The sequence below is a fragment of the Ambystoma mexicanum genome, chromosome 8, assembly GCF_040938575.1.
Source record: "Ambystoma mexicanum isolate Mex_15411 chromosome 8, UKY_AmexF1_1, whole genome shotgun sequence".
Taxonomy (NCBI): domain Eukaryota; kingdom Metazoa; phylum Chordata; class Amphibia; order Caudata; family Ambystomatidae; genus Ambystoma; species Ambystoma mexicanum.
This window is the reverse complement of record NC_090929.1, coordinates 1,621,910,305-1,621,930,195: the sequence shown is the minus strand read 5'-3', so window position 1 is coordinate 1,621,930,195 and position 19,891 is coordinate 1,621,910,305. Positions and strand designations below refer to the sequence as shown.

The following is a 19,891-nucleotide window of genomic DNA, read 5'->3' as shown; positions in this document are numbered from 1 at the left end:
TGCCGTGAGATGTTGCTTGACCAAATTAGCATAGTAATATGCTTTAGCACTGTGCATTTCACTCAAAGCAGGGCCTTCATTTCCCATCACATTATATGGAGGAGCACCTCTTCCGAGCTCAGAAGGCCAACAATTAAATAAGCGTCAGAAAACAAAAGGTAGCAAGGCAGAAAAAGCCGCGTTTCAAAAGCACGCAAAAATCAGAAATGCAAAACAATGCTAAAAGGTTTGAACAAATCTAGTCATTGGCAATTGTCATCAAAACAAGAGCACCAAAGCCCTGTTCATTTTAGGCACAGTAAAAACTGTCAAGTACCAAAGAGATGAAGACACGCCATGCATTGGATTTGTGCATATGCAATCAAGACTGTTCTAAGAACAGGAAATGGAAATAAAATAGAAGCATAGTCGAAATGAAGTTAAGATTGCTACATGAAGAGGGAACATAGCCAGGGCACGATGTAGACCATAATGGTTTCCAGTCCCTCAAAGTGTCCTCGTCAGACAGGCATCCAACCAAGAGCTCGATGGTATCACAGAATTTCACTTTTAATGGAGCCCCAGCTCAGCTCCTCTTGGTGTGAGAAGGCTGAAATTGCCAGGAAAGCCGACTTATGGCATAAGCTGAAGATCCTGCGAGTCCCAACGCTCTGCTTGGACGGCGACGGCTGCAGCACATTCCACCAGCTGACAATCGCTCGGACCCTTTCACTGTGAGGTCAGCATCAGTTACCCCAATGATGCAGATCCAATAGCAATGAAGAAGATCTTCATGCAAGAAGGACAGCTCTGAATCCACTTGTGAATTCGCTGTGCCAGAGAAGCAGAACTGCGGGGCCCGAGCACAAGATACTGTGCAGCTTTCTGATCGCTGAAAGTCCACCTCAGGTGCTGGTGAAGCAGACCCCGCAGGTGCCGGAGGCAGTTCAGTTGAGATATGGGCACGGATTGCTTGGAGTAGTCAGCTACCCACAGATATTGATGCAACTTTGATGTCTGAATAGGTCTTGGAAGATTTCAGGAACCAGCTGAAATTTCTTGGAATTGCTCTTCAGGTTGGCACCTTTTTCCATGCTTCAGGACTTGGCATAAGGTTCAACAAGGTAAGAACGCAGACCCTTGGTTTAAGTAGGAAGATGGGGGAAGGAGAGAGTCTTTCAGATCCTGAAAAGAGTTTTGAAAGTCTTCACTGGAAAGCGGTCAATTTTGATTCCTCGCAGGATTGGCGCCAAGTGTGCTTGCAGGCGTGAATCCAGACATTCACCCACAAACAAGCTCTTACTTTTCCTGGGAAACCATAGTTCTTGCGCTCTTATGGATTAGTAACCATTGCTACGTATGGGAATATCTATATCCCACCATCTACTCGTAAACACATCTTGCTGTTGGGCTTGGTGCTAAATTGTTCCCCTATGGGGACACACAGACACATCATGCTATACCTCCCCCCCCATAATAGTTCACAAGGGCTGCAACGAAACAGTAGAGCCTGTCAGCTGAGTGTAGAGACTCATGCAGGGAAAGGAGTGCCTCATCACCCTAAACATGAGAAGCACAGGGCATTTTCAGGGTCAGATTTGGGTTTTGCATCCATTGAGAGGCCTTTGATGAGGACTACTTACGAGAAAGTGAAAAACACGTACACAGCGTCAGGTTTGAGACATTCAACCTCACGTAAGTTAATAATTAATGATTGTATCTTGGTTATTAAAGTTCACAAAGCTGAGTAGTGCCAACACTAGATTGACACTTAAAAACATGGTTCAAGCACGGTTTCTTAGGGTCATTTACAGGTTTGGGCAACGGAAAATCCAACATACAATTTTGACAAAAACAAGATAGGTCTGCTCAGATTCAATAGTTCATTTGCTGCATCTCAATCCAGGATCCTCGTTTGGTGAATGATATACATTTACAGTCGCTCACAGTCCTGGGGGCGAGTGTCCCACCCGCTGCTTTCAGACAACGGACTTCCGCAGTTCGTCCTTACTTCTGGGGAAGCAACTTCTTCTGGTTCTCCAAGGTCTGCTTCTACCCACATGCTAGGGCTGAACAAGGGGTGAAAGCCGGTGGTAAGGTATCACTTGGCAACACCCCAGATCTTCCACCACAAAACTAGTTTTCTGAGCTTACCCATATAGTCTACCCATGCCTTTTCATCACCTTTGTCCCTTTCTCCCTAAAGCCCATGTCCTAACTTGGCTCCTCGCAGGGCTGCAACACTCTCATGCCTAGAAGAACTGCTCTGCACGTCTTGTCCTCGCCTCTCACTCCTCCAGTACTCCTTCACTGTGGTCACATGCACAGGCAATTACCCCTCCCATGCTCCACTTAAACATTCGGTTTGCCTCCTGCTTGTTCTCTGTCTGTATTAACCTTCTCCTGTTTTTAGCTCCCTTTGCATCAAGCAGTCCTACCTCTCTTCTCTGATGTTTTCCAACTTCCTCCTCACCTTCACCTCGTCTCCCCGCCCCCAAAACTTTCTCCAATGTCCTCAACCTGGCTCCTTTCTACTTCCTCATTGGATATTTGGAGGGAGATCAATCTGCTATTCTATCCAATCACCCGTTATGTTATTGCCATTTCTAACGTGCACGTTCACCCCAAAGGGCATCTTGGCGCAAGGTATCCGGGGTCATAAGTAGCAAGCTAAAACAGAACTTTTTCAAAGCCTGCCAAAAGAGGAAGCGATTTTCCATTCCTCGTAAGGCCCCCGGCAGCGCATCCCACAATTTAGCAGCCACAAATGAAAAGGCGCAGCCTCCCACACGGGAGAGACGAATTTTGGAAATGACCAGAAGATTGGCCTCACTGGAGCCGAGTGACCTAACCAGGGTGTAGCTGTGGAATTTTTCCCTAAGGTATTCCGCCCCCTGTCCATGCAGGGCCCAGTGAACCAGACAGAGTGATTTAAATGTTATTCTTTGAGCTATCGGAAGCCAGTGCAAGGCCCGTAGGGCTGATGTGGGCTCTGTACGGAGATTCAGTAGCTACTCTTAGCTGCTAAATTTTGCAGTAGCTTTAAGCGATGAATAGTACTCGGAGGTAGAGCCAGGTACAGGGCATTATAATAGTCCATACAGCTAGTCATTAAAGCCACTACCATCGGCCGCAGGCGGGGAGGAAGGACGGGGAGCACCTTCCGCAGATCTCAACAGAAAGTGCCCCACATTACATACCACACCCACCTGCGGAGAAATGGAAAGTGAAGATGAAAGCAGCACCCCCAGGTTTCTAACAACTGTCAGAGGGACAGGAAGTTCACCAAGCGTGGGAGGCCAAAGTGAAGGAGTCCAGAGAAGAGATCCAGAAAGAGAACCCACCACCAGGTCTTCCACCTGGTCCTTGTTCAGTTTAAGCCAGTTCGCACTCATCCACTCTCGCATTGCAGAAAGGCACTCACACAGCCCCTATGACCGCTCAACCTGATACAGTCGGGCCAGTATCTAAGTGTCGTCAGTGTAAGAGTAACACCTAAAAAGCAGAGCCCTGCAGAACACCACAAGTGAGGACACATGCCGATGATGGAAAAAGTGAAAGCAACAGGACTGGATCCTCTCAGACAGAAAAGAAGTGAATCATGCCAGGACGGACCTAGAGAGGACAGCCGTGACCAGATGGAAAACCAGGATGGAGTGGTCTATTGTCTCTCTTCACCCCTCTCCACACACCATCCTCCCACTGCTTCCTCCCCTCTTTGGGGCCTCCTTCCCTTCCTCTCACTGTTCAGTCTCTCTTTTACCTACTCCAACCTCGTCCTTGTGGTTCGCACACTGATAATCTATTCCCCACCTTCTTCCTCAGGTTTCTCCTACTGCCCCTTTTGGCTTCTCTGCCCACATCTTGCTCGATGTTCTCTGTATTCCCTTATCCAGCCTAACCTCAACCTTTCTTCACCTTTTCACTCTTCCTTCTCCTTCCACATCTTTCCTACCTCGACCATTTCCACTCTCCTCTGCCTTCACCATGCCTCAGCCTCCTGCCCCCATGAGCCTCTACTCTCCGCTGCCACACCTTGCTCTACAACTGCTTCCACCCACCCCACAATCAAACTGCGCAGTCCCCTCATAGTGGCCTATTCCCTCTCCTTGGGCCATCCTTCCTGTGAGTGGGGACAGCTGAAGGCATTTATTGAAGCTCAGCTAGGATTGGTGCAGTGAATCTACTTGTAATGAGGGTTTGAGGCTGACGTGAAACTGGAGGATTGTAGGCTTGGAAGCAACCTTCGGCATCAGAAGCGCCTTTCTTATTCCACCGAGCAGACAACCCTTGAGCACTTCAACCGGAAGCGGCCTCAGATTGGATTAGCCAGTAAAATAAGAGTTTCACCTTCAGATCAGGCTGGTCGTCAGGGCAACCGGTTGCTGTCATATTTGGGGACCAGTGGCTCAGAAACAATGGACACTGTTACCCATCAGTTTGACTTTCATCCAGTTACGGAGGAAGACATCCATAAGATCGTATGAGGCCTTAAGTCCACCACTTGCAAAGGTGATGCTTGCCCTGCAAGCATTATTAAGGGGTCTTTTAGCTGCTTTGCCCCACTAATCACCTGCATAATGAATTATCTTTTTCAACATCTAGAGTGCCCATGAGTCTTAAGTAAGGGAGATACCCAGACCTCTTTAAGAATGCAATGCTTGACCATGGGTTTACGGGCAATAACCAACGTCCCTTTTCTCTTAAAAAATGGTTGACAGGACGGCTTGCCTAAAGCTACAGGAACCCATGGAAAACCTTTTCCTCCTTGTACTACGGCAATTAGACATAAGGAAATCTCATGGACCTGAGACTGTACGGATTGACTACAGGGAAAATCTCACCGAGACCGTAGTAAGGAGTCGTACTGCTTTACTCATGTTTTTCTGTTGGCATCTTTCGATCTTGTCGACCACTCACTACTGCTAAAAAAGGCTTACAGGGTTTCCCAACTGCTCTGAGTCAGCTATAGCATGGATTAGTTTCCTTTCCTCGGCCAAGGACCTGCAGGGTGTTGTCTGTGTACTTTAAGGCACCAACTGTCTCTGTGTTCTGCAGGAATCGCGTTTGTCCATTGCACTTTTTAGTCTTTATACTCGCCCATTGTTTGATCTTCTTGGCGCAGCCGGGGTAAAATATGTCAACTATGCAGATGACAACCAGCTGATTTAAAAAAAAAAAAATAATGTATTACAGACTGGAGCCAACTACATTGACTCCTTGGTGATCAACCACGTCTATTCGCTAGCACAGACCTGGATGGCCAACTCCTTGGCCTTAAATGACAGCAAAACTGAGCTGCTCATAGTTGGGACTGCTCAGAGATTGAAGAAACTTGAGGAAAGTTACAACCAATTTGCAATTGTTGGCTGTTATATCCCAGTGGTGTCGCCTGTCAAGACATTGGGAGTCATTCTGGACTTATCTATGAAGAAACATGTTGCACACCTCATGTGTGCATATACCACTAAACTAATCCAGCAGATTGGGCCATCTTTCTTCCAACAACGTGGCCTATCTTGCCGGTGCTTTGATCAACACCAAAATTGATTACTGTAATAGCCTGTTGGATGGTCCCTCCAAAACCAATATAGAAATCACTGCAGATCATTCTGAACGGAGCAGTCAGAGCTGTAAAGGGTCTCAAAAGGTTAGCGCATATCACCACGGCCAGGAGAGAGGTCCATGGGCTCCTGGTTTGCCACAGAACTTCACATAAAATCTTATCCTTGATGCATAAATGCCACACAGGTAGCGCCCCTGGTTGATTTTGCGAGTCGTACACAGGAAGCTTTGGCACCTTGAATACTCCAATTCAATGGGAAAAACAGGCTCCAGCAGACACGCATCAAGTTAAAGAACTTTGGTGGGACGAGCTTCGATTATTGTGCCACAGAGCTTTGAAATACATTTCCACCCAACCAGCAGGGTGCTGCGAATTGTGGCAGCTTCAGGAAAGCCATAAAGACACAATTCTTCAACTCAAATGATTAAGTTGCATTTCTCTGTAATTATTTGGATTTCCCGGAGCTATGAAATCTATTTTTGCTACTGAATGCATCTCATGTGGTCTGTCTGGTCTAATTTCTTTGCGCGCACAGGGTCCCGAGGGCGAGTTGCACGTTATAAGAAATAAAATAAAGTCACTGCCTCTGCATCAGATGCTGCCAGAATGCTCTTCGGGTTTGTGTAAAACTTCCAGACTGCAGAGTAGGCCACCAAACAGGGTAGGTCACAATATACAGGGTCATTCGAATAATGATTTATGCTAATCCCCTGAGGGGCTCTTAAAGAGCCAGCGATAGTAAAAGGTAGGATACCAGTGACAGGTCTTAGTCCTGGAAAAAATGGGGTGTTCTGGGGAATGCCCAGTGTTCCTCTTCGAGGCACAGCATCTCATGGCAGGCAAGTGGTGGCACAAGGCCCCCATGACCACCCCAATCTACTACCACCAGGCACAGGCAGGTGGCTAAGTCACATAACCCAACATGTAAAATATTTCATTTAATTGGGTTGGCAACCTGTTAGCGAACGTTTGAGGGGCATAAAACTTTGAAGTTGCAGAAGGTTTAAGATGAGCCGATTATGAAGTACTTTGAATTCACATTCAGGATTTCTTTAAAAGAAAATACATTGAAAAGCATCAAGGCAAAAGGAGAAGCTTGTTGGTTGATCTTATTTAGGTTTTCTTCTGCAGGGGATTGATTACACAGCCACTGTATAGGGTGACATGGAGACCACGTCAGCCAGAAATGCATTATCATTAACAGCAAGAAAAGCTACATACCCAGAATTCCAGATGCAGCACTATCCAGGGTGCCCCCATGCCCCATCTTCAGCATTTGCCGCTTCTTTTTCATTCCATGATGTTTGATACCAGCCTCTAACAAAATAAATTGAAACAAGCCATTGAAGCACAAACCCAATGATACATGCATGGCAAAGCAATACACAGGATGGACAGACTTCATTGATCAGGAAGGAGGATGGTCTGCTCCAACTAGAAGCTGGTTCTGATATATAACTGTATGCTAGACATGGTCTTCCTTTGTTCTACATATGTAACAATGGTTTCAGTATGCTCTTACAGACGTGCAAACCTATCAAATATACCAAAAACACAATCGAGTTTTATATGTTATCGTCTGACCGTATTTTGGAGGACTATAAAAAGCAGCTGAAGTGCTCGATTAAAGGCGAGTCTGACATTGAGAATATATGAAGTCCTATTGTGCCTGCTGTTGGGATATTACTGGTATTGATTTATTCTATTATTACTTGTATTGATTTATTCAATGTTTAGATTCAGAATGTGTTAGGTGTTCATACAATAGATTTGTACTCTGATTCATTACCTATCCATGCCATTATGAGGTAATGGATTCTTTTCAGAGTGTTATGCTTTGAGAGCGTTCTGTATGATTCAGTTGGCAAGGGCTGGAGGCAGTGCCTGCTGTCACAGACAGATACTTAATAAAGTATCAATGTGCCCATCTTTGGCCTGGACATCAATTCTTAACATTGGCGACGAGGATGGGATACCTGATAAGAGTAAGGTTATTAGGGAGGCTCCCATAAGACCCGTAAGTGTTCCAAGTGAGCCATGGAAAAAAGTTGCGGTAAATTTGATGGGGCCTTTGCAAGATTTGGGAAATGATTTTAAATACTTGATTCTTCTGGTGGATTACCATTCTAAATGGGTGGAGTGGAAGGCGATAAAAGAAGCTAACACTGCTCAAATGATAACATTTTTTGAAGAGGTATTTTATAGAGAGGGATTTCCAACAGAGATTGTATCAGACAATGGCGTTCAGTTCTGCTCTGACAGAATGATGGAGTTCTTTAAAAAGTTTGGTATCAAACATTACAGAACCGCTCTCTATCAGCCTAGGGCAAATGGTTTGGTAGAGAGAGCAAACCGATTTATAAAAGGAGGGCTACAGTTAGCTATGGTGTCAGGTCTAAATTGGCAAAGTGTGTTACGGGAGATGGTGTGGAATTATTGCACCACCCCACATTCGGTTACCAGAGTTTCCCCATTTATGTCCCTCAAAGGTAGGCAACCAGGGACCAAATTGTGTCCGGGATGGATGGATTTGGCAAAGAGTACTTATGTGGACAGGACCAGAGTTATGTCACTCATAAGAGAGGCTCAGGATGAGTATATAGAGAGGGCGAATGCTGAAAGGAAGTCTAAAACAATAGCTTGGAAAAAAGGAGACATGGTTTACATTAAAAACCCGAGAATGTCTCCTAAGTGCATTGAGAGCAAATTCATTGGGCCCAAAAGAATTTCTGTAGTGAGAGGCAATGTAGCCATCATGGAGGGAGGTGAATGCTGGTCCATGTCTAGGTTAGTGAAATGTAACAACAATGGGCCAGTTGAAGATTGTGAAGGCACTGAGAGTGACAATGATGATAATATGTTATCGAGTTCAAATGCTAACATGAGTGGGGACAATAATGCATTAAAAGATAGCAATGTAAAGGTGAATTTGGAGAGAGTGAGGAGTAAACCTATCTGGTTAAGAGATTATTATATTAATTGAATTCAACATTGTAAGGGAGGAGATGTGTTGGGATATTACTGGTATTGATTTATTCTATTATTACTTGTATTGATTTATTCAATGTTTAGATTCAGAATGTGTTAAGTGTTCATACAATAGGTTTGTACTCTGATTCATTACCTATCCATGCCATTATGAGGTAATGGATTCTTTTCAGAGTGTTATGCTTTGAGAGCATTCTGTATGATTCAGTTGGCGAGGGCTGGAGGCAGTGCCTGCTGTCACAGACAGATACTTAATAAAGTATCAATGTGCCCATCTTTGGCCTGGACATCAATTCTTAACATCTGCAACCTTGAAATGTATTAAATACAACATATTACAGTGATTGGACCTAAATCATACTGGATGAGAAGGGATGTAAAGTAGGAATGAAGCGGGTTTAGTGGAATGACTCGTTTGTCCATACTTACTCTGCTTGTTTGCTAAAAAGCCTACAAGTATAGGCTGTATTCTGATAAATCAAAAAATATCAAGACAAACTACTGCAGACAATAAGGGATACATTGTAAACATGAAATGTGCCAGGCAATACATTCACATTAGACACTTCTAGTCTTATTGAAGAGGGGTGTGACCATGCTGGAAGGTGCTTTGTGCAGCCACTGAACAGAGGATTGGTGGGAAAAAGAGCTTGGAAAAGTAGAATATAAATACTGGATTGTTTGAATGCTGTGGTCACAAGATAGAGGGGGTTGAGGGGCTGGTGCAGGTAGGGCCAACTGATCTGTTCAGTGAAATTAATCAGTGCTTTTGTGATAAGATAGAAATGCTAATTGTCGAATCATATTTTTGATAAAGATGGCCTCAGATGCAGTGCTTTTAACATAGATGAATGTAAACCTAGTAGGCACTCTTCCGCAAGGCAAGAGTTGAAGGTAGCCAAGTGGAATTGCAGGATGAAATCTAGATTTCATTTATTTTATATTAGGCAGCAAACATTCAAGTCACTAGTCAGCCATAAAGAAGTGACCCAGCGCCTTAATTCTAAACATACACACAGCACCCCATTTGTTTCTTTTGCCAAGAGTCATATCACTAGCCAAATGCTGGCGTATGAGGCGGTCGGTGAGCCCTTGAGGTGCCGAGTAGTGTGGCATGGGTTCGCGGAGCCCTCTAAACGTTTTGTCAACGTTCTAACTGTGCAACGCTGCGCTTCTAGGGGGGCCTGCCAATAATCCTCATACCATTAATTACAATAAACTTAGTCAATTACCCCACAAATACATGCTCTTACGCAGCTGGCCTGTTGTAATATGTCCTTGGTGTTTGTGTGCGCCCCGAGGCCTGCGGGCTCCACCGCGAAATAAATAAAGATATCAACATACAAGAGTTGAGGGGCGGACAGTAAGGCAGTACCGTCTGCGTTTGCGTGTACATATACAATTAACATGGTTGCAATGTGCTCTGTACACTGCTCAGGGATGCCCGGGGAAGGCTGCTTAGATGTGGCACAAATGGGAAGCGGGGCATGGGCGAGCCACTGCAGGCCCAACTATACATGCAAATTAAGGGATGCTAAAGAATGGACATAAACTTTCAAACTGTCAGCACTTGTGGGACTGTACATCACAGCGTCTCTGATCAAGCAAAGTGATGAAGGCAAAACAATGGAATGTTACTGATTAATTGTATGTGTTAAAACTCAAAATGTTATATTAAAAAAACATGGTTGTAACTGCTGCGCTGCAGATAGTCACAACGTGACTGACCTGTAGCCAGCAAGTCTAGGTAACACAAAGGTGTGACTGAAATAGACAGGTTTTCGGCTCGTTTGGGAACAGGAGAGCAATCTGAATTGCTAGTGAGATGGAATGCCATAGGACCAGAGAGAAATACATTTCAAAGCAGATGTCGGGCAATTTAGAGCACAATGCTTGCCAAAGGAGCAGCGAGACAATAAAAGTTGCTTGCAATCCTACTTAGAGATCATGGGATTATTCATAACTTTCAGATTAAATTCCATGGGCTGGGAGGATCCCCAAAACTCACATACAGACAGGTGGCTCTTCCGGCTTAGGGTACAAGAATGCCCAGGCAAAAATATACTATATTTAGTGACTTCAGTTCTAGTTAGCAGCAGAAATGGGTAAAACATTGGTTTCTTATAAATCCCAAAGAGTGGAGGGTCAGGTTAAGACGAGGTTTGTGGAGTATATAATGCTTACAATTTCTATGACGCAGAACTAGGACTGCAGGATAATCACTTCACAGGCAGGATTGTCCACAAGCTGTACCAAGAGTTATTTGTGAGAAATAGAAAACAACCCCTACAGCAGAAAAAATGCTTAACCCTTTAATTGCCATGATGTTTGTGCTCCCCTTGTATCTGTTGTTTTTGTGGACTATTGCTCTTTTGCAATCCTAGCTTTACAGGACACGACCATAGCAAACATCAGAAGGGTGCACTGGGAAATAGGATAGAAGGAATAGGTGTCAGGATTAAGGGTTGGCAGGGACGCAGGCGGCACCAGAAACTGAATAGATAGGGAATTATGCAAAAACTACATTTCCCAGCAGGACCTGGGAGGACAGAGTAGTCATCAGCCGTGTGCGCGTGTGGCCAGCTGAGACTGATGAGCAACGGTTTATTAAGGCCACACGGCGCACGGCAGGTGTGTCTTATTTTGGATTTGCGCGGAGCTTCATGTCGGTGGGTTGAAGGAGCCTGAGGAACTCATGGAATCAGCGGAGGCGGCGGCGGGCGGAAGCAAATGTTGAATCCTTAGAGGAAGAGGCTGCAGCTGCTACGTGCTTCCTCATACAGCGTCCGGGAGGTTTTCCGAGCCTCCCGGACTTAAGATAAGTGCAAATGTATACTTTCACAAGGCATGGGAATGTTTAACTTTGCACAGCATTTCTTTCACACTCACGAACATTTGGTATTGGCTGTGGGCGTGTCTGTGTTCGGAGAAGGCTGCATTATATTCTGCGGGTCTTCGCTTGGGTTTAGGGGTACGCTGGCATAATCTAGTATTACGAATGGACACATTTCCGTGATATTCAATGTATGAAATTCACTTCTGAGGGCATTTAGGCATAAGGCCCCTTTCATCATGTATTTGGTGGTTAAGTGCCGACAGGAAGAGTTTGCTTTATAGAAAAACTGTGGCCTGCAGGGAGAATGAACAGAAGACTGATGTCTCCCTGTGTATGTTCTTTCATGTTAACGGTTTATCAGTGTTGCTTCATGCTAGCCCAAGAGGGCCATGCGTCATGTCGTCAATAATGGGATCTCTCCCAATTGTAAGTTCCATATTGCTTGCTTTGTGTAAGGTTCATGTTAAAGTGTGACTATAGTAGATGTATCAAGGTGTACACAGAGTATGTCAGAGTCACGGGCAAGACCTATTTAGGAGATTACAAGGTAGTAGGCAGTGTAGGGTTCTTTCCCCGTTACGTCCCCGGTCCTATCCACACTAGGTTTTCCCCTTCACCCTCTATCCCGTGTCCCTAAAACACCAACCTGTCCACAACCTCTTCCTAACCCTCTTCCCCCCACTGGCTGCCACGTGGTGTCCTGTTCACTCTACCAGGTACCTGTGCCTACCACGGTGAGAGGGTTGACTTCATTCGGCTTCTGTGGTTCGGGGGAAGAGTGTCGACCTCTCTTCCCCTTTTGTTGTGCATCTTGACATAAGGCTTGCTATACAGCTCAATATGCAAGGGGTGAGTTAAGCCAGGCTTGTCCCATCTCAAGGCATAAAATAAGCAGTGATTTTATTAAGTTAACTATAATCTGTCTGGCAAAGACAAGTATGTGTTTAAGTATTATATTTTTTAAAAATTGTCTTGCAATTCCATTCCTAAACATTTAAGTTGTTAAATACATCATTACAGTATTGCTGCTGTAAAACACTGCATCGTCTCCATGCATTCCAGTAAAGTGTGTGTTAGTGTATATAAATCTAATAGCGTACACTATTTAAATTTGTTGGGAAAGTGGTCATATGAGGGCAAAGTCATGGGTACAAGGCCCCCACCCCATACAGTCAAAAGTCTTTGACAAAATGTGAAACAAAGTATAAAGCTAACCCAAGGAATTATTAGCCCTGTGATGCTAACTAAGAAATGCAGATACCAGAGGGCTCGGAAGAGGAGGCCGGTATAAACCTTTGAACTGTATCCAGTATTGTGTGTTGCGGTAAGACAGCAGCTGTGAGAAAGAGAAGCCCGACTGTTATAGTGACCCAGCGAGACGCAATCGCCTATCAGAAGTCTCTGTATTGAACTGGCAAGTACTTTGAAGTGAAAGCCCAGTAACAAATGTGATGCTAGCAGTTTGAAGGCTTGTGCCCGATCGAGGGAGGCCATAACCGCCTACAGAGGAAGGTCTGAGCCCAGAGGAGGGGGGACCTGACCTGAGTGAATCAGTGAAAGTGAACCAAATATTTGTTTAAAAAGACATTAAGAGCTCCCGAGTGTCATAAGCTAGTAGAACTGGTTAAGTTAACTGAACTGTGATTTAAAGGATACAGTGAACCCGACAGCGGGATACCAAGCAGAAGACATTGATTGATTCTGAAGAAACTGCTTCCTGATGCCTATAGACTCAAGGAAGCAAGACAGAGACAACAGATTTAAAGTTCAAACAAAAGATCTTTATTAACTCAAATGTCAGCATGCTGCAAGGCCCAACTTGCCCTATACTAAGGTGGGATTTCTTTACCTAAATAAACCAAGGATAGTCCAAGTCAGTAAGCTCAACTTAAAAGTCTGTGTCCAAAACCTATACCTGCCCTCACAACAAAAGCTAAACAATGTGCAGGGATGTCAGCAACCAATGAAACAGTGTTCAAACCAAGGTTCTGAGCTTCTTCCTGCTCCAGGCTGGCTCTTGGCTCCCTTCCTCAAATACAAGATAGTTCCAACAAAATTGCCTCAAGTTCCCTTCCTCAAGTTTAACAGTTCCACAAAATGGTCTTGGGGGGTGGGGGAGGGGTTCTCTTCCCCAAGTTCAACACAGTTCTACCAAACGGTCTTGGGGTTCCCTTCCCCAGGTTCACAAAAAGATTTGGGGTTTCCCTTCCCCAACTACAAGCAGTTGTCGGACCATGCGGTCAACCCATCACAGGTTACGCAACGGACAACCCTTGACAACAGTTAATTCTTTCTCATAGGACTTCCTTGACAACACAGGTTCTCTTTCTTCATCTGGGTTATAAATCCACGTATTCTTCTGGTTACTTTTCGCGCCTTCTGGTCTTCAACATGTGACTTCCACACCCTTTCGTGTGTGGTATTTTTCCTGGTTACAACCTTGCGTCCACACTATCCAATAGTGTTTTGCTTTTTGCTCTTTTCGATTTGTTCGCAAATGCGGTCTCTTTAAATTCATCTCATTCACAAATGCACATCACTCAGTTTCATTTGTGAAATATTCTCATTTTTTTGTCCGTTCAGCATTTAAAATGTATTACATGCTTTGCAACTTGTTCGGTATTCAATAGTTCACTTTGTGTTCTCCAGACCCTTTGATCATATATTCTTGCTTGACCGGCATTCGTAGTTACCCATACCATGCCCCGGGAGCGACCTGGCCTGAGTGAACCTTCCCTGTCACTCAACGGTGTGCGGCCGCTCCTCCGGGTGATCTGGTTTCGTTCTGGGGATTCTTGCTTGCTCCTCCTTCACTCCCGGTGAGCTTTGGCGAGCAGCGCTCTCCCTCTCTCTTTGCAGACCTTCCTGCCGCAGCATCTCCGTGTTCCCCACTCCCAAAGGGGAACACACAGCAATGGGCTCTGCTCAGCTCCAGTCCCTCTTGTGGCACACTCTGGCTTCAGCGTCTTTCTGGCTGCTCTGCAGTCAGAGTCCTTTTCACTGGCCCATATTCCACTTGCTCCTCCTCGGAATGCCGCGCTCTCCTTCCCAGCTGGTTCTTGCCTCTGCTGCTTCTCTCTCCTTTTATACACCTGCAATCATATGAAAAGGTTGCAGGTGTGAGCTCTTCTTTCTCATTGCAGACCATAGTTATTGGGACATGCTTGACCCTCAACAGTCCTCAGGCCTCTTCCTCGTCTCAGTACCAGAGTGGTGAAATATTATGTCAGTACGCACTACTCTTAGTTGCCTCTTCCAGTGCTATAATGGTCTGAATAAGCGAAAATGGCTCAAGATGGTTTGCAACATGGGGAAAGATGGTTTGAAACAGCATATAAAGGCAGGGGGAGGGTAAGGTTGGTTCCCAACAGAAGAGGGTGGACACCATGTCTCGCCTGTAGACGTGTTCTTTGCCCGCTTCCTTGTGTTCCTGTGTTTAGGTCTTCTGAGGTTATCCTTGGAAGAGGAGAAAGAGTAGCAATATGCCATAAAAGCGGCTGGGACTGAAGGTTCATCATGGAAGGGAAATGGGGGAATACTGCGTCTCACCGAATTATGGACATCCCTCTACCATTACTCAAGTCTCCCCTACCCAGGTGATCCTCCCTCGCATCTCAACACCCAGGGTTGGGATCCACGAGAGATGGGCCTTCCCTGGCCACCTGAGCAGAGGATGATGGTGAGAAAGAAGTGAGGATCCTCACAGTTGTCTGTGCGAGTAGTGCAGGCAGTAAGATGGACAGGAGACTCCGATATATCATGGGCTGAAGAACACTTGCCACTTTCTGATACCATGTAGAGGGAGCACAGTGATAGCAACCGGGGTGGGGGGTGCGATTTGCTCGCAAATACCAGGGAGGAGGGCGAGTGGGGGGGGGGAGTGATTTGCTAGTTAGATCATGCTGCTGGATTCGGCGCAGATTGCTTTTACTGCATTTTAGAAAACACTACACTTGTTATCAATAGATTACCAAATATATACCATCATAGACCGATTCATTCTCTGATTAATAAGCCTACAGATATATCTTTAGTTAACAATGGGGATGCCTTTAAGACTGGCAGAGCGTATACTGCTTCTATCATGGACCATATTAAACTACTGCCTTTAGAAAAATCTATTGCCCACAAAGAAAATTATGTAGCATTTCCCCATGATAATATACATTTATTTTAGGCTTCAAAAAGGTATTATTTAAAAAAAAAAAATATATATATATATATATATATATATATATATATATATATATATATATATATATATATATATATATATATATATATATATATATATATATATATATATATATATAATATAATGAAATGTTAATTAACAAAGCTGGTTTTCCAACATCCAATGCACAAAAAGAAAATATTGTAATGCAAATAAAACAACTCGATTATCAATGTAGTAGGAAAATGTCAGCGGCCAAATTGTGCCGTTAAAAATGTGATGGCATTTTATGTAGGAGCAGTAAAGATATTTCACAATAGGAAGACGTATTTCAATTTACGAGATACACCCCTTATACACAGAAGAGCCTTGTTAATGGGCTTTTAAAGTTATGCAATCTTCCCAAAATATATATATTGTTTGAATTCAACTCTCCATTTACTGTACATTCAATGAGCTAACAAATCATTAATAGAAGATATAACGCTCTGTGACCCAACATGAATTCCTGTGGAATTGTATAAACTATATTTACATCCCTCAAAACGTGCACTCCCCACGACCTGTTGGTGAGCGATAATGGACTCTTCTCGAATAAGTACTTGTGTGCATGTGGATAACTAAGGGACTTTATGCATGACCAGTAGCTTGCAACTTAGTTTTTTACCGCTGACATTACCATTATATAGCTCCACATGCATTATCCCAGTGGATAACGCATGCAGTTTTCATGAATTGGGCATAAATAGAAGTGTCATTTAACAAAAGTAGAAGTGTGGCACTACCAAAACCCAGAAAGACCTTTTAATAAGTTATCTATCCACCCATGTATTTATTAAATCATGTCTGCAAAGTATCTGCAAATATATTAGATTTATTTGTCACTTGCAAGACGTAAACATGGACCAAGCTGGTTTCATGGAGGGAAGCCAATCATCATAATCTACTATATTGGATTGTCATGAGATTTCCCCCATGCAGAGCAATGTATGCCAAAAAAGCTTTGCATTAAGTAACTTCGAGTTTTCTTTTTAAAACACAGTAATTTACCATGATAGACACCTCTATTAACATAGTTAAACGCATGCCCCTCAGCATGTATTCATAAATGGTAAATTATCGGACAAATTATCATTTTCTACACTCACAGGGTCAAGAATCCTTTATCGCCTCTGCTTTTAGCAACAAGAGCCATCTTTAGTGCAAATTTGTAGATTCGTTACTATTTTTAAATGTTTTCTACAATTAATGGACATATGCAAGCAATGCACTTTTATATATTACAAACGCTATCAATTCCATTCCAAACCCATTATCCATAATGAATTCATAGTTTGAAAAATCTGGCTATAGCTTGAATTCAAGCAAATCAGATTGGTTTTCCCAATGTTCTGCAAAACATTTCAGTACTCAATGCATATTAAATGTGGTGATTTTTACTTTACAATAATTTGATCTTTTAGGTTATTGAAAATCGTTGCACAATATCTAGAGTATTGGTTGCGCCATCGTAATTACTTGGACAGGAGGCTAGCTAAGGGGGAACGCATTTGTCCTGGAAGCAAGACAAAACAGAGCAACACAGATTCGAATCCCGGTCCCGTGGTGGTCAGCAATATCAAGTGCAAAATAAAAAAAGATTATGTTCATAAACAGACATTTCCAGAACTAAACGGAGTCCTCTTTCTAAATTTGCTTTAAATCTTATTCTTTAGCCAACATTTGTTTCGCAGTATGCACTCTTCATCACGGCTTAATTAAATATTTTTTCAATGTTAGTAGGTGTTGGCATACATATAATGAACAATCATGAATTAATGTAAGGACATACGCAAAAATCAAATTGAAAGTAAACCAATTGTTTAAAAAAAAATTAAAAAACAAAAGAAAGAAAAGAAAAGAAAAGAAACAAACCTAAGAGAAAACAAAAAATAAGATCCAAAAGCAGAGCCATTGCACACTAGAAGAAAACGTGCTTATTCCGGCATCCAAAACGTGCATCAATTGGCTTTCCTTTATCAGAATTACAAGAGGTAGCTTAACTGTTCTTTTGGTTATAATTATCCAAATGTAGACGGGTTGTTGGAGGTAGGAATGTGTGTTACATTAAGATGATTTTGTAGGGCCGGGAAATGTGCAGTATTTTTAATGGAATTTTGCAGGCTGGGAAATGTGTTACACCTAGATGGATTTTGGGGGCAAGAAATAGGTTGTATTTAGCTGTATTCTGGGGATAGGAAATGTTCTACACTTAGATGGAAGCAATTGGTTCAACAGGGAGGATAAATAAATAGTTGCATTTGATTCATATGGAGTTTGGCAATGTGTCATACTCTATTGCATATGAGGGGGGGGGTACAGTCGCTTCACCTAGGCACTTACAGTGGTAATTGTATCTCACAAGAAGGACCTGGGGATGGGCTATGTATCGTTCTTAGATCCACAAAGAAGGTAGGTATTTTATTGCACTTTGATCGTATGTGAGACTAAGTACTGCTCTTGGAACCTAGTTGGAATTCAGGGGGGAAACATTTTTAATGTATAGCTAACCCATTTATTCCACTCGCATTCCGCACCTTCGGAAATTTTGCCAAAGGAACGGACGAACGGAGACACACACACACACACACACACACAACTCAAATAAGAATTCAGCTACCTTTCATGACAAAAATTTCGAACTGTAGCTGCACACAACTGTCTATCCTCTCACACACACACACCCTCCCACTTAGCTCTTAGTATACCTCCTTCCACATGCCATTCAGACATCAGTGAGTAGCAGGGTCTTGGCCACCCACTCATACCTTTAATGGCCGAAATGCAAACACATATAAGCACTTCCTAATTTCCCCATACATTTGGACTTTGGTCCCTCCGCTCCGAGGGCATTCAACCACCAGCATGTTGGGACCATAACTATGGTGAATGGCGCTATATAAATGACGAAAATTAATGAATCGGCCCATAATAGATGGATGGCTTGTCTGTGTAAATTGCAAGATTACAAAAATAATTATACCAAGTAATTTGTTATGACTAGTACGTAATTTAAAATGCAGTATTTCATGCATAGAAAATACTTTCATGTTGCAATTACAGCCTCAAATTGAGTTAAATTTACCAAAACACATCTTAAATTATCCTGCCCCTTAAAGATAGTTTCATTATTTTTAGCATAATGGTCAGCATTTGAATGACAAGAAATAAAGTTGCACCATCAGGGCAAAACTTACCCAGCGCAAGATGTTATGTACCTTCTCTAATACAACTCAACGATAATAGTCCATCTATATTTCACTCCATCAAACAAGATTTTAAGCTATAGAAACATTGGTTTTAAAGTAAAAAAGTTTCCTTCTACTAACATTTGAGAGACAGGATCAACAGAACAAAAAAAAAGTTTTTTCAGGGTTTTCCTTTATCAGGGTAATTAGGTCTCTCTTGAGGGGTTTCCTTTAACTTCTCCTGTTCTTAGCATCTCACAGATCTTCACAGTATCCACTTGACTACGTATAAAAGTCTCAAGTCTCTTATTCAAAGGGGTGTTTTCCCCAGCATCACCCCTTCTTTATAGCCTCTCAGGATTATTCTTCCTTTCTCCATTCATTCCCCGTCACTTCCTTCCTTATCAGTGCTGGGCCACTTATAAAGTTCTCTCAGGCTTCTCAGCCCCTTCCAAGAGATACCGTTCAGGCCTTTATGGTGCTCACCTTCCTGACAGCTTCAACGGTCTCCGACTCCCTCGTAACACCTCCGCCTTCAGATGCGGCCGCTACAGGCAGCGTCAGCTGTTCAGGATACTCCCAGCCGAGCCCCTCTCTTTACCAGCTCCGATACCTCAGCTGGCGTTGAGGCGGCTCCTCCCTCAAGAAGTTGGGGGCCCTGTACGGACTCCCTCGGCTGCTCGGACGCTGCTGAAGACTTTCCTCATTGCGACTCCGCCTACAGAAAGGTGGGGGCCCTGCAGGGAGCCGGCTGCACACACGGCTGTCTGCTCTGCCACCTGTGAGTTTCTCAGTTCGGAGATGCTTTCAGGCGACTCCTGGCCCTCGGTCCGCTAAACTTTAACTCAGGCTTCTAATAGCCAACCAGAACTTGCACAAGTCGCACAACAGGTGCTTCTCTTACCTATTTTTCTTAAATATATTTGTTTTCTCAGTAAGCCCACTCATATGTGATCTCGTCTTCATTGAAACACTTCTCTGGTTTGTTCTATTTTCAAATCATACCGAAAAAACAAACAGAACCAGTATTAGAAAGGAGAACCTTACAGAGGAAGAAAAACATCTCCCAATTGGAGGAATCACCTGTCCTTCATAAGAGAAGACACCCTCCCGTTTCCATC

At 43.6% G+C, this 19,891-nt stretch overlaps 1 protein-coding gene across 1 annotated transcript in view; it reads right to left on the bottom strand.

Annotated features, from left to right (window-relative positions):
- TRUB1 (TruB pseudouridine synthase family member 1) overlaps window positions 1-19,891 on the bottom strand; it is a 296,367-nt gene that overhangs the window by 231,990 nt on the left and 44,486 nt on the right. Inside the window, exon 2 of the mRNA XM_069611896.1 lies at window positions 6,767-6,862. Coding sequence (XP_069467997.1) covers window positions 6,767-6,862 — 96 coding nt within the window. The remainder of the gene's footprint in view (window positions 1-6,766; window positions 6,863-19,891) is intronic.